The 15,996-nt window shown below is 35.9% G+C and overlaps 1 protein-coding gene across 1 annotated transcript in view; it reads left to right on the forward strand.

Moving 5' to 3' along the window:
* Window positions 1–15,792, forward strand: part of LOC131681653 (serine protease filzig) — a 184,006-nt gene extending 168,214 nt beyond the window's left edge. Inside the window, exons 9-13 of the mRNA XM_058962577.1 lie at window positions 1,873–2,050; window positions 2,128–2,280; window positions 2,344–2,459; window positions 14,414–14,569; window positions 14,631–15,792. Coding sequence (XP_058818560.1) covers window positions 1,873–2,050; window positions 2,128–2,280; window positions 2,344–2,459; window positions 14,414–14,569; window positions 14,631–14,791 — 764 coding nt within the window. The 3' untranslated portion in view covers window positions 14,792–15,792. The remainder of the gene's footprint in view (window positions 1–1,872; window positions 2,051–2,127; window positions 2,281–2,343; window positions 2,460–14,413; window positions 14,570–14,630) is intronic.
* The last annotated feature ends 204 nt before the right edge of the window (window positions 15,793–15,996 follow it).

A 15,996-nucleotide genomic window follows, 5' to 3' on the forward strand; every position in this document is an offset into this window, starting at 1 on the left:
TGCATTTCATGTTCGGTTATTCGTTTTATTTCATTCAATTTGTTAGTATGAGTCAATTTATTCTATTAATCTTATATATAATATATTATCTAAATATAATCTTAATTTTTATTCAATAACCTAATCTAATTTGGTTCGTGTATAGTATAATTTTGATTTACATTAATTTTTCTATTCATTTTATGAATTTAAAAACCTATTATTTAATTTTTTGCTTTACTTTTTTATTTCGGTCGTTTTGTTGATTTCTATAATTTATTCAGTTTATTCGAGATTTTATTCGTGCAAGACTAGAAACTGTTTTCATTCCACCTCTAGTTGGGTGCCTACTTCTCGTGAGTTCTGCAAATTAATCCAATAGTGAAATGTGTAAGAAATGTCTCATCTCACTGCTAGGTGGATTAAATCGGTTTTTATTTATTTTTTAGGAAGTAGACTCGCAGGCCACCCATTTGATTGCTTTCTAAACAATACCAAATTTATTACAAAGCCACTCCTAAACCAATTTTTAATCCACTTCAAAAATTAATTAATCATTTTTAATAACCCACCCTTCGTCTAGCATCCAATGTTCGAGGAGAGATATACAGTTTTTGCATATTCTTCATTCCCGCTGCGCAAAAATAATCCAAAAATCAGTCACTAATGACATTAAATTCGATTCCTGCTTCTACCGACTCATCTTCACTGTCCCAGCAGACGTCTCAACCAGTCTTGCAATAAATGCCACTGACAGGCACTGATGATTAACCAAATGAATCCCCTATCAGAACATCTCATCTTGCTTAAAAGCTGGGCCCTGCTAAATATGTTGACCTCTTCCCAACAAAACAACGATTTGTAATCAATGTTCGTTCTAATGACCTCTAAAATTAAAAAAAAAACAGCGAAGACCTTCTCCACCTACCATCACGCTCAACTACCCATCGACAACGTTCAAAAATAACTATGAATCAAGACAAGCCATCATGAAAGGGAAATCAACAGACAGGGATTGATCTTGGCAGCAAGTCATGCTCCTCTCCATCAGTGGCTAGGGTAAGAGGGTAAAATACGCCCTACCTCTATTCACAGGAATCCAGAATTATGTGAATCGTAAAAATTATATAAAAACAGAAACATTTTAGGAAATTCACGTAATAAGTTGGTCTGACATTGCTTTTATGCTTCAGAGCAACAATATACACAAAAGTTTCAAAAAAAGCCTTTCGATATAAGCTTCCGCCATTTTGCTATTCACATTTCACTTTTTAGTTTTAAACGAGTCAGATTTGATAAAAATATTTCAATGTACTTTTATATTAACGTTACAATCATATTTTTTAGAATTATTAGTAACTATGTGTGCATTTACCCGATAACACGCCTTACTAAATTCATATATTACAGAGGAACTGGGGTATACTGGTGCAGCAAAAAACTAGAAATTAGAACTAATATTTAATTAATAATCTGAGATACATTTGCTGAAAGGAGGCGTATCACCCCCGTTTACCCTATCTCTTTTATCAGCCACATTAGTTGCGATAGTAAAAATAAACAACCCAGCTTCTCCGGTTTGTCGGATGAATCCCGGCGAACAAATCAGCAGCAATCGAATCTGAATCAATGCGCATTAATCTTGATTGCTTCTGAAGTACCGCCTCCTACAATCGTATACGGTGTTTAAGCAAAAACGAAGCAATTCCAGCAAACAGGTTTATGGTAGGAACATTCTACCACCAACTGCGAGCAGCATCAATTAGACTCTCGGTGGTCCAGCAGCTCGTCTTTTGTAACAGAAGGCTCATTTTAAGATTGCTACAATTTTATTGGTCCTCCTAAATCCTGGAATGAATAACGTACTAAATTCAACTCTTCTCGTTTTGGCAGTGTGCGGGAAGCGGATGTTCCCAGAGCCTCGAATAGTCGGCGGAACTAAGGCATCTTTCGGCCGGTGGCCTTGGCAGATTTCGCTGCGCCAGTGGCGAACCTCAACCTATCTGCACAAGTGCGGTGCCGCACTGTTGAACGAGAACTGGGCCATCACGGCGGCTCACTGTGTGGATAAGTAAGTAACCAACTCAGCCATCATATAGATTTGTTTGCTGTTTTTTGTACTGACTACAACATTGTTGACACTTTCAGTGTACCTCCCTCGGACCTGTTACTACGGCTTGGAGAGTATGATTTAGCATTGGAGGAGGAACCCTACGGCTATCAGGAGCGACGGGTGCAGATTGTGGCATCTCATCCACAGTTTGACCCCCGGACGTTCGAGTATGATCTTGCTCTGTTGAGGTGATATTTTGCTAGCACTAACGATGATAATACGGGTTCACAGATCAACAATAATTATTTTAGGTTCTACGAACCAGTGATATTCCAGCCAAATATTATCCCTGTTTGTGTACCGGATGGGGATGAAAACTTCATCGGTCGAACGGCGTTCGTAACCGGATGGGGACGATTGTATGAAGGTGAGTATAATGATGATTTTCAAAAACAAAAAGAGTTGAAGAAATAATAACACTTTGAATTTTTTGCCAAACACTAGAATGTTGCTTTCTAAGAAGCAATTTCTACATGGTGCCAGAGATGTCTAGTGGTTTTTTGAAGTTCTAGAATTGTTCAAACAACTCATTTTTACGCAGCTTTTTTGGTTTTGCATATTATTAAATCCACTTTCATCGATGCTAAACTTAGAAGTTCATTAGCTCCGAGGTACTGAAACCAGATTCATTAGGAAAACGTAATATCTATACTGCACACTTAGAAGAAATCATGAAAATTTACGTCCAACGATTAATTTTAATTTTGATTTTACATGACGTTGAATTTCGCAAACCGCGTAATTTTACGTCACAAAAGTTGTTTTTTTAATTGTTGAAAGATATAATTTCATGGCACTGCGCATGAAAAATACACTCTTCATATAAACTTTAATGAAACCTGGTACGGTTTGTTAAATTTTGTTATGTTTAGACTTACGCGAAAGAGAGAATGTATTTTTTTCGTGTGTGCTTTTCAGCTTTGTTATCATTGCAGTCAAAATCAGAATTTAGTTTGCTACTTAAGATAAAATCATTTTCGAAATTTTTCTACCTCGCTTGTCATTTTCCAAATAGTTTAAAAATAAATGTTCAGTCTATTCTCAACCACCAAAGGCATCAGTCACAATACCAGTGTGTTCTCTGCTGCTACCCAAGCCAGCGCAAACAGTTGCTTTTTTCTTGTGTGCATTGTCTTGAGAACAAAGGGAACCGATACTATTATTCGTGTGTGGTGATCTATCAAGATGACTGAGCCTCATCAACATAATGTGATTCTTCGGGCTAACACGGTGGCCATTGACTTCCGGTCTTTCCACATAAGACCAAGTATTGGTGATGTAGAACAATTGCTGAAGGTGAAAATGCAGCTTCGGTTTTCGTAAGTCAGCTTCATCCAGTTGGAGCACGTCAGACACGCGGTGCTGATAACGTTCAACAAATTCGCCCAGGCGAAAAGATTTATTTCGCAAAACAACTTGAAACACGTGCAGTGTCACAGCTAAAATCAAGATCCCTGTGTATATGGATAACGGAAACGTGGAAGTCAAATTACATGATTTGGCACCACGTACTTGCAAAGTGGCCATTAAAAGATTCATGTCGTATTTCGGAGAAGTGGAATCCATTACGGAGGACACGTGGAGGAACTATTTTCCAAGTATTGCAAATGGTGTTTTTGTAGTGAGAATGCGGATAGACCAACCCATTCCCTCCTACCTTACCCTGCAGTACAAAACAGAAGGGGGTGATACCATTATACAGCGAACTCTATGTACATACCAAGGACAAACTAACACGTGCCAGTTCTGTGAACAAACGGCACATTATGGACAACCCTGCCCAGAAACCGCTAAGAAAAGCTCATCTACAGAAAGAAATGCCAACACTCATTCTCCAATATCATTCCCTGAGCCACAAACGGTTGCCAAATTTGTGGCTACTGTCCAAGCAATAATGACAACTGTGAAAGACGCGTCAAGTACCACAAACTCAACAGCTATGAGGGAGCTACTAGCAATGACGGAGGGTTCACGCTCGTGACCCGGAAAGGGAAAAAGATAGGAACAACACCTGATCGCGAACATCAAGGCAGTAACCCCGCTGATGACCCGGACATTTGCGACGACGATAGAGATATGGTTGACCTCCATGATACAGTTGACGTGGATGCAAATATTTCACCGACACGAAAACGAATCTCCGCGCGCAATGGAAAGTCGCGCGCACGGGATCGGATAGACTCTTAGAGTAGTATTAATTGTTTATTATTTTTATTTTTTACATCTTGTAAAAATATAAAAGACCCACGGCTTCGTGAAGCTAACGCCTTGAGCCGTGCAAAATAAACGAATTTAAAAAAAATAATAAATGTTGCAAGGTTTGCTGAATTTTTCACTATGCTTTGGGGCCTTTCCAAAGGTGTCATATGCAAGAAATTTTCCAATAACGAAAATGGATGAGAATAATAACGATTGTGCCTCTTTCGTCTAAATCAACGACAATACATGCTCTCGAATTTTTTTTTTCGCGCGTCGTTTTTCTTAAAAATAGTGGATTTATGTGCCAAGTTTTCATCGGTTTGAATCTGTATTTTGAGACAGATTTTCTACATAGATTTGAGTGGTTTAGTAATTAAAATTAGGTAAGAGTGTGGATGTGTGTACCATACAAACAAAAGTTTCGGTCCTGTTGCTTATTCGCTGCAGGACCCGCTCTAAAAGGAAGATGCATCGATGAAGTGTGAAGCGGTTTCCACCTGCGGGATCAGACAATGGAGGCCGGAATGGGGCCTTTGTGTAACTACGCCAATAGGATAATCTTTTAACCAACATGCAGCAATGAATTGGCAATGAAGAACTCAAGTTTTTATAAAATGAGACAAATATATTCAGAGCAGCATACTGGTGAGAGCGTTTTATGTTATCCTTGTATGACAGTTTTTCATATCTTTCTAACTACTCATTTAATCGAAAAACTTTATAAGGATGAAACAAAGGTAATAACATTTTGTTTCATGTTTTGATGCCGCTAATCAACCGGCGCACATCTTCAGCTACAAAGCCTTGAAGAATTTAATTCTGAGATATGTTTGAAACCGGCTTTCGCAAGAGTTTCATTGTCGTTCCATTGTGTTTCGTCAAGGTTTTTTCGTTTCTGGACATTTTCAGGCCTTGGGTTTGGTTACAAAGAAGCATTTTTGTGCATTGTAAATGACAATTGTTTGGTAAACCGGACATTAGATTAGCGCCCGGCTGCTTCTAGTAATGGCATTTTCGGTGTAATGCAAAAAAGCAATAGACTGATTACATCCAAGTTTGAATAAGTGCAGTTTCGATTACAACGGTGTAAAGCACTGTCAAAAACGAAAATGGCATGTGAGCCAAAAGAAATAACATCGATCCCGCTTACCAACATTTGTTTTTGCAATGTTTTTTTTTATTTCAGGATTTGAGAGCGAGTAAAGGCGCTTTAACCTAGGCTTATTAGCCAGGGCAAGGTGTAAATACCTCTGTCCCATTACAAAGGACCAAAGGAGTGACATTAACCTTCTTAGCCATGTCACTCCCAACGATTTATTACAACCCCTTTAAAATGAAACGGTCGGTACGGTTTCTTCCTTCTTTAAGATTCAAAATAAGTCGTTATTTGAATTATTCATAAAATGAATAATTTAATTGCCGTCTAATTTTGAAACATTTTTATGCTCGTATATGTCAGGGTCAGCAGATACACGATTTTTTCTAAGTGTGCGGATCTGAGGTTGTATACGAGTCTAGTTGCATATTGTTTTTTGTAATGAAGTTTTATGCCTGTGCTAACTTGTACAACATTTTAATACACAGCTTCTCGTATGATGCAGCTGTATGTCGGTCACTTCCTCGAGCTTAACCTTTATTTTCACTTTTACTAGTAGTTCCACTAACTGAACTGTAGCCCTAAGGTAAGTTTTCAATTCGATCGAAATAATGTTATTCCAAAAAATGGCCAATTATTTCTTGTGACTGACTCGTTTCACTGCTCAACCGGAGGCAACGACATAATATTGTTTATGAGGATAAGTAACAAAGCACTATAAGTAAAATCGTTTGCTTGCTTTACTGTAACTATAGCGGACAAAGTATTAGTATCAGTTCTGCACGAGATAAGAATGAGGCAAGTTTCACTGCAGGTTATGAAAGATGAAAAATCCATGAATGCGACACAGGTAGAATTTAAATTAACTGGGCATAACTGTTCCGAGAATTAGTCTTATTACATTTTAAGTATTAACCATCTTGCGATTCGGGAGATGCCTGCCTATTGTTGAAAAGATAATACCATCAAGTTATTTCGGTGCAGGTTAGGGCATTGCAACTTTTTAAATCTCAAAGCCCCCTTTCATATTGTAACAAATATCAAAGTAAACTCCGATGCCAAATTTCACATCATTTGGACAATTTTGGACCCCCGCCCACTTCGCTTGAAGTTTTTGACATTGGTAAAGTATAATAAATAATATTACTTTTGGAGTAGTTTTCGCAAAATTACAGTTTATACCTTTTTCAACGAATCATTCTTAGCATTTCAACTAAAATATTTTCATTTCTCGACAAATACAGGAAGTTGGGCTTTTGGGACGTTTTGTCTCAAAAATCATCTATGCTGCTCTATGCTGCAAATCGTACATATTTTACTGTATTTCTAATGCGAAAAAGTCTCAGAAATCCAACGGAACTTTAGCGACCTTCGTCAGAATACGAGAAGTTTAGGTTCTAGAGCATTTCGTCATTCATATTGAATTTTATCATTTTCTCGTGCATATATCTCTAATATTCTTCAACCAAATTTTAATAAATGCATTTGGTTGAACGTAAAAAATCTTAAGGAACAAAATAAAGCAAGATTAACCATCGGTAACATTAAGATACAATAGACTTTTTGACATTTAGTCTCGATTCCACATTAGATCGTTGCAAAAAATCGCTCATTGTTGAATTCTCACTGTCCCCCCTTTCATATTGTGACATATGTCAAAGTAAGCTCAGATGCCTTAGATCATTTGGACAATTTTAGACCCCCACCCACTTTTCTTGATGTTTTTGAAATTGGTACTATTGGAAAATATGGAAGAAAAATATATTAAATACTATAACTTTTGAAGTTGCACTCAGAAAATTACAATTCATACCTCCTTTTGAAGGAAATAACATTAGTATTTGATTTAAGATATTTCCATTTCTCGAAAGATATGGGAAAGTGGGATGCTGGGTCATATTGTCTCAAAAAATCCCTATTTTTAATATGTTTTTGGATCCGTTATTGTGTACGCACCCGGTGTACATTCAAGGTATTTGAACAAGTGTTTGTTTGTTATAATTTTGAAGTGGTTTTCAGATAATTACAATACCTTTTTTCAACGAAGCGTTCTTAGCATTTCAACTATTTTTTTTAATCCTCGACAAATGCAGGAAGTTGTTCTTTTGGGGCATTTTATCTCAAAAATCCCCTATTCCTTATAGCAATTCTACTCTATGCTGCAAATCTTACATATTTTGCTGTTTTCTAATGCGAAAAAGTCTCATAAATCGAACGGAACTTTTGCGACCTTTGTCAGAATACGAGAAGCTGAGGTTCTAGAGCATTTCGTCATACATATTAGATTTTATCATTTTCTCGTGTATATATTTCTAATATTCTTCAACAAAATTTTAATAAATGTACCTTATTAAACATAAAAAATCTTAAGGAACGAAATAAAATAAGATTTAACATCGGTAAAATTCAGATACATTGTAGTTTTTGACATTTAGTCTCGCTTCCACATTAGAGCATTGCAAAAAATCACTCATCTTTGAATTCTCACTGCCACACCCCCACCCCCAATACAATAGACTTTTTGACATATAGTCTCGATTCCACATTAACGTATGCGGAATAAAATTTGGACAAAATTGAAAAGGCATTTTTTTTTGTAGAAAACCATTTATTAAATGTTCTCTCTGTATGAAAACATTTGTCAGCTTATTAACTTAATGTAGAAAAAAATTGAGCCCATTCGAGAAGCTTTATGATAGTTTACAGGAACTTTTTGCAAAGGAGTCAAAAAATTGATGTTGGCATATTCTTAATTTCTTTCTTAATTTTGATTATCACGTTTGTTTGTTTTAGGTCGAAAATTATTGGCATATACTCTCTGCTTTAAATTATTCCAGAAATCCTCATTTGGGCGAAATTTTGGTACATTTGGAGGTTTATCAGCCTTTTGTACAAAACGTATGCCATAATCCTCCAATGCGCCAAAACTTTTTTTTGGCATAATAGCTAGGTGCCAGATTGGGCGTTCGCTGCCATTTCGTTCACATGGTATCTCCTAGCGGGTCGAAATTAACACTGGATGTTTAAAATAAGTGTGCCTAGAGTATGACGTTTAGTATGATGCCTTGCAACCGGTTGCATTTTTGTTTTAATACTGGAAGCGTTGTCCAAATTTCATTCCGCATACGTTAGATCATTGCAAAAAATCGCTCATTGTTGAATTCTCACTGTCCCCCCTTTCATATTGTGACAAATGTCAAAGTAAGCTCAGATGCCTAAGATCATTTGGACAATTTTAGACCCCCACCCACTTCGCTTGATGTTTTTGAAATTGGTACTATTGGAAAATAGGGAGGTAAAATATATTAAATGCTATTAACTTCTGAAGTTGCACTAACAAAATTACAATTCACACCGCTTTTTGAAGGAAATAACATTAGTATTTGATTCAGGATATTTCCGTTTCTCGAAAGATATGGGAAAATGAGGCACTGAGTCATTTTGTCCCAAAAGCCCCCTATTTTTAATATGTTTTTGCTCCGTGCTGCAAATCATAGGGGAATTGTAGGAACAACCGACACTGTGGGTAAAACCGACACCCCACAACTTTTTCTAGAAATCAAATTTTTATTTTTTTCATAATGATACATTGTTATTAGTACGTTTATTTAGAACATTTGAAGAAAAATTTGATTTACGTTAGTGCGCCGAATGTGATAAAAATAAACAACAGCAGCGTTCATACTCGTCTGGATGTTAAATTTCGTTGGTAGATTTTAAGGTTTTAACCGAACAAAAGCTTTTCATATCACCACATTTTTCAGCACCTATTATTATCGGCCTTTCTTATGATCAACTAGGTGCATTGAAGACGAGTTTGAGAAACTCAATATTTTTAATTGTGCGCTGTTGGGGTAAAACCGACACGCTGTTAAGATGGTTGTGTATACTTGCGATCCATTTCAAAATACTGGGGATCTTTGTGCCACTTCAATTAGCCTATTAGAACACTATAGTATTAGCAGAAATACGCAGAAATACTTTTATTGTGTTTATTTCTTGTAAGTCTCTTAAAAAATCAAAAAATGGAATTTTTGCTTATCTGATTGTATCGAAGCTTTTGCTATTTCTGCAAAAAGCTCATCAAACCGAATTTATAGTGTTCTCTTGGTTTGTCATAGACGAACTTTATCACAATGAGGCAATGATCTTATGTATACCCCAATAGATCGTTGATGATCAGAATCCGAAAAATCAAATCTGAAAAAGATAGTTTTACTAAGAAGTGTGTGTGTCACTTATAAGTGAATGAATCCAATTAGCAGAACGTAGAACGCTTGCAAATCTTCTCTTATGAAATTAAATGACACTGGAGGTTGCGATGATGTGCACAAGGATTATTTGGAAATACTCATATGAAGAAATAATCCTATAGCATAAAATACTCTTATTTATAGTACTACGCTTTCGAACTTTCTTCCCCTCACTGCATGATGAAGCAATAAAAAGCACATATTTGCATCATACATACTCACACTTTATTAATCACGCATAGGGTGATGAGCCTTTTCTCACCATACTAAGCAAGGTGCCTCACTAATTCGGTAATTTCTTGCCTTACAATCAATGGAGTGCGTCAAAATTGACATCAACCGCTTTGCTTCGTTGTTAAGATCCAATATAATAACACAAATGCGTTGAAAACAGTGACATTCTCGTGTTTGAGCGCAACGAAAACACGAATCGAGTGCCCCTATTGTTGCGCTACCATTTGACTCAATGCGTTGAACAAAGATGGCAAACACTGCTCTAACCAACGGTTTCAAATGGGTAGGGTGATAATAGAAACATGGCACGAATAGGCTCATCACCCTATATCTCATTTTTAATAAAGATAAAGATTTTAATAAAGTGGAAAGAAAATAAATTAAAGGGGGTGTCGATCTTACCTCTATGGGGTGTCGGTTTTACCCGCAGTGCCTACAAAAAGTCACTTTGTTTTCCAAGTTTTACAACCAATAATTTTTAATGAAATTAATTTTTTGACGCGCTGAAAAAATTAAGCCTTGTTAAGAATTTTCTGAAGAAGAATTCTGCATAAAAATTATAATTTTATTGGTTTTGTGGTAACTTAGAAAAAGCGTTAAGCTTAAGGTGTCGGTTTTAACCATAATTCCCCTACACATTTTGCAATTTTCATAATGTAAAAAAATCTCGGAAATCAAACGGAACCTTTGCGACTTTTATCCGAATATGAGAAGTGGGGCTATAGTGCCTTTTGTCATTCATATTTATTAAATTGCATCATTTTCTCGTGCGTATATCTCTAGATACACTTCCAAAACACGTGCACATGTTCGCCTGCACAACCGAATTCCAGTTATCTCTTTTTCACTCTCCTCATCACTAGCGTTGACCTTTTTGCCTTGTGCGGATCGTTATTGTGTACGCAACCGGTGTACATATATGGATGTTTGAACTAATGTTTGTACACCGTACGCGGCAAACCTATACATCAAGACGAAACATGTCAAACTCAATCTCAAAAGTGCGTGCACGAAATTTTGTACACAGGTACAAACTTGTCGATGTTCATGGGAAGTCTGCTTGTAATGTTAAAATTTAAAAAAAAATGTTTATGAACATTATATTGAGACGGAGCTGGTTGATGGAAAGGTGACTTTGGAATATGGCTTACCCTGTATACAAATTAGGTCATCGGAAAGTCAACTGAGCTAACCTACAGAAATCCGTGGATCAAGTTATTTGCATTCATGTATGTACATAACTAAATGGAAATATTTTTTCTATAAATATCTGCCAAACCATATCAGATCGTCGCTGTTGTGCTATCTTATGACAAGCGCCATTTTTCACATTTCAAGAAGAACGATTTATAAAGTTTGAAATTGAATATCTTGAAACTTATAAATGGTAGAAACAATTCATAGAAAACAATTGATGCTTCTATCTATTTTGTATTGGTCTCTAAAATATTACGAAGATCGATTTACTATATTGAGAGTTTTTATTAAAAATGTAAACAAAAGTCGCACTACCCGTGTCATAAATATGTATTGATGACAAAATTTCTATGACGTGTCATAATTGTACATGGAAAATTTTCTATACAAATAAAGAATCCATTATTAACTTTTATTAGGATATCAATTTTCGGCTCTACTGCATCTAGAAACAATCGGTGAGATGCATTTTAAAGAAAATTAGTCCAGGAATCTAGAAAAAAAATAGTATTTTTTGGTTACAGTGTTTCCAAATATGCAATATTTTTTATTTAAAGCTAAAACTGCATTTATCTTGAAATACGTATATTTTTATTTTGAAAATTATTATTCCATTATGTTCCTCGAAAAATTTTACATATAAAAAGATCTAAAACTTCTATATAACTTGAGCCAGTCTCAAGAAACAGTGATTTGTAGCAAAAAACTGACAATTTCTCATCATTTTTCTCGCTATACCTCATTAAGCAGAATTTCAGAATTCTGAAAACGCCATTTTGTAAAGAATTTTCAGTTTAGTAATGTGGCATATCTAACTCAGTTTACCCCAAAATGCCTTTTTTCATAAGATAGCACAACAGCGACGAGATATGATGATTTACGCTTATACATCATCTGTTTAGGGTACTTCCATGAATAATGCACCAGCATATGGAACAGAGGGAGTTGGATGTTTCATGACAACATATAGGCCAAGCTATTTATCTTTATGCTGTTCTTCATTAACCGTAATGTATCTGACAGGGTGCCTGGGTACTTTTTCAGGTTTCAAATAATGAAATTCGAATGTTTTACCCATAGCTGTAAATTGAAACTTTGTGACATCTTAGAATTTCACTGAGTCAAGCTTTTAGGTAAATAATATTGTAGATATAGTATGGGTGGGGAGGGGAAGTGAGGAGGGCACCCAACGAAACTGGAATACCAATAACTAAGGCAATATTCAACCGATTTCGACGCTTCTGTGTGTTTTGGATTCAGGAACTCATCCACTTTAAGACTTGGTAAAAATTAATCGGGTTAATTAATTCGGTTCACGGGAATCCGGATTTCCGGAAGCATGTTCCACTGTTGGGATACTATTTGTAATTTTCAATGAAATACTGGCAATATGGGTATAAATTTTTTTGGAATTGTATTAGCAGGCTGAATCTCGTGGTTATGGTACACCAAATGGATTTGACCCCGGAACGGACATTCCGGAGCAGGCTCCCGCGGTACTGGGTGAGGTCAAATTGCCATATAGTCCTCTAAAAATAAATAACAGACTTCCAAGACAATTGGAACAGTTTTGATACTCATACCCTAGTAATGAAACATTATTCCTGGCAATCCGGATTACCAAGAACCAGCCACATTCATTCTGTTCAATTTCACAGAATTGAAATTGGGCGAGCTCTTGAATCCAAAACATCTAAAAGTGTCGAAATCGGTTAAAGAAAACCATAGTTATGAGCATTTCAATTTGTGGGTACCCGGATACCTTCGTTGGCCTGTAAAAGATGCTTTTTTGTTGGACAAACAACGGTTAAAAACTCGAGAGTTTTGCAATCACTCATTTAATGACCTATACAGAAGCAAAACAGCAGTTTTGCTGTTTCATGTCATCATCATCGTAGTCGGGTATTCCGAATTATCATTGAAAGCATTTCAGATTTCTGGGTTACCGCCGCACGCGCATTTTCCTCGATTGCACGGTGTCTGTCCGAAATTGATAATTGGTTCTCATTTGAACATTACTTGAGCTGTTCTCGCGATCCATGTCCAGCTGACTGTAGTCTGCCATATTTTAGCAGTTTTACGAATTTCAGTATGTTTTTGTATACTTGATACAGCTCGTAGTTCTTCCGCCATTCTTCAATTTTACTGTGCCGACGAGCAAGGCTGCCAAAAGCAAATCTGTATTTTTGTCCTACAAAATATTTTAATCTGTGTTCAATTTTTGAAAAATTTGTATCGATATCTGTATCGAAACCATTGAGTTGTCTAGCCTTTTGCTGGATTATCTGTCGAAGATGGTTGAAATCAGACATTTACATTTTCGTAAAAAAACCAATAAAAATCGTTGATATTTTACGACCAATGTAGCTGTCGAATTTTCATCCAAAAAATTGAGAATTAACAAAGTCACAGAACATTACATTTCAATTCTGGGTATAGAATTCAGCAAAGCTGAACTGGGTGCTAACCAGAGTGTATTACAAACCTTCACCTCTCAGTATGAGCGACACTCTCAAAATTGAAGTTAATCTATATATATATATATATATATATATATATATATATATATATATATATATATATATATATATATATATATATATATATATATATATATATATATATATATATATATATATATATATATATATATATATATATATATATATATATATATATATATATATATATATATATATATATATATATATATATATATATATATATATATATATATATATATATATATATATATATATATATATATATATATATATAAAACAAAGTTGGCGTCCGTAAGACCGCGCATCACTTAAGAACGGCATGATGGATTTGCGCAATTTGTTCTTCATTTTGTTGATATCATGAATGCTCGAAATAATTTCAATGATGTATAAATAAATACTGTTTTCGGCAGGACGAAGTTTGCCCGGTCAGTTAGTTTAAATATAGATGGGTAAGCTGCAAGAGACAGAAGGAAATTTAATTGAAGCTGAAGTTTTTGTAACTTGATTTCTCTAAAATCTGTATATCTGTATATAGAGATTCTTGGTCTGAAAATGGCTGAAGAATCGGTATAAATGCCAATTGTTCTGTATTTTTTATCACCCTGGCTTGTATGCTGCTAACAGCAGATTATGCTGTTTCAGATGATAGGAAGATCCGGTTCATTGTAAAGTATACAATCACTGTTCGACGTTCTCATCTAAACTTAAAAATTGGTTCTGTGCTGCAACCTCGTAACAAAGCGTTCTCAATAAAAAATCAGCATCCAGCTGAAACCTAATTTTTTGTAATTCTGACGTTCTCTCCGTAAATAATCAAACCTATCTCAATTTCCAGATGGACCACTACCCAGCGTGCTGCAGGAAGTAACGGTACCCGTGATCGAGAATAAGATCTGTGAAACTATGTACCGGAGCGCGGGTTACATTGAACATATTCCGCACATATTCATCTGTGCTGGGTGGAAAAAAGGCGGATATGATTCATGTGAAGGTACGTTATTCTTGAAACCTCGACGAGAAAACAGACAATCAATGTCCTATACATTTTCCAGGTGATTCCGGTGGCCCAATGGTAATCCAGCGACCAGACAAACGTTTTCTGCTGGCAGGTGTCATTTCCTGGGGTATTGGTTGCGCGGAACCAAATCAACCCGGTGTCTATACCCGAATATCAGAGTTCCGGGATTGGATCAACCAGATACTGCAGTTTTGAGAAAGAGATACGGCCTGAATCTACGTACAAGCTCTTAGGACAACCATTTCGTGCATTTCTGGAACCGGACCTTCGAACGGGAGGATCAAGGGGCAGTGTTCAGTGTTTGCGGCACATGAGTCGATTTGGTCGGGGAGGGGGGTAGAAGTCGAACCAAGGTCGAAGACTTTGATTGAGTTGTTGATTTGTTTTAATCTGGCCTGAGCGCCACTCGGAATAACACATTGATCTGTCGATGGAATCGACGACTGAAGGGTGCTAGTTTTAAACCAGTTAAACACCAAGTCAGGCTAGGTGTTAATACTTACATTTCATCGATAGATCGATACTGGCAATAGACAGTATAGACAGAGAGAAAGGAAACACCCTTCTATTGGAAGTGAGGGAACTATGAAAAATTTTACATTTATTTTGAATGGGAGTATAAATTGCTCAAAGCTTGAACCAGTGTACGAAATCATCTCGATCGTATGTAACGGTACGAAACTTTTAACTGAATTCGGACATTTTAACAGAACACAATTGTTTAACTTATACGAGTGCATGTGAGAATGTGAGCGTTTGATTGTGAATTTTATGTCATAGTATAAGGCAGTCTTCTCTAAGTTGTGATAAATATGTATTTGTGAATGGACGTGGTTCGAATGTTTTTATTTCCGGTATGAAAGAATGAGTGAGACTTAGTTATGAACAAATTTTTGCTGCGTTAGATTTAAACCTAATGAAATTATTTATTTATTTATATACATGATCTAAATTAAAATTAAAATTATTTAGCATTTCGTCTTAATTAAAACTAGCCCAAATCTAGGAGTTTTTATATTCTACAGACCAAAGACGCTTACGGTTGAAAGCGAGGTCTGGGTTAATTTTACATTGTGCCGACTAAGAAGGGCGATCGAGCGTACTATTTTGCACACAAAAAATGAAGAAGAGTGTGGAGTGGATCGTGCGGATGCTAATATGAACGGATATTGTTTGTAAATAGGTAATTGTTAAGAATTGGATCGAAAAAATATAATAAAATTTTGTACAATTTTCACAAAAACAAGATTATGTTTGATTAGATTGAAACAGAGCCCAAACACTTTACTTTTTTGTCCCGAATCGAACAGCTAGTTGAAGTTAACGAAACCATTTAAATCATAAACATATGACAAGACTGCATATAGAAGAGAATTGCAATATGGGGGTGGGCATAAAAT

This window comes from Topomyia yanbarensis, chromosome 2 (genome assembly GCF_030247195.1).
Source record: "Topomyia yanbarensis strain Yona2022 chromosome 2, ASM3024719v1, whole genome shotgun sequence".
Taxonomy (NCBI): domain Eukaryota; kingdom Metazoa; phylum Arthropoda; class Insecta; order Diptera; family Culicidae; genus Topomyia; species Topomyia yanbarensis.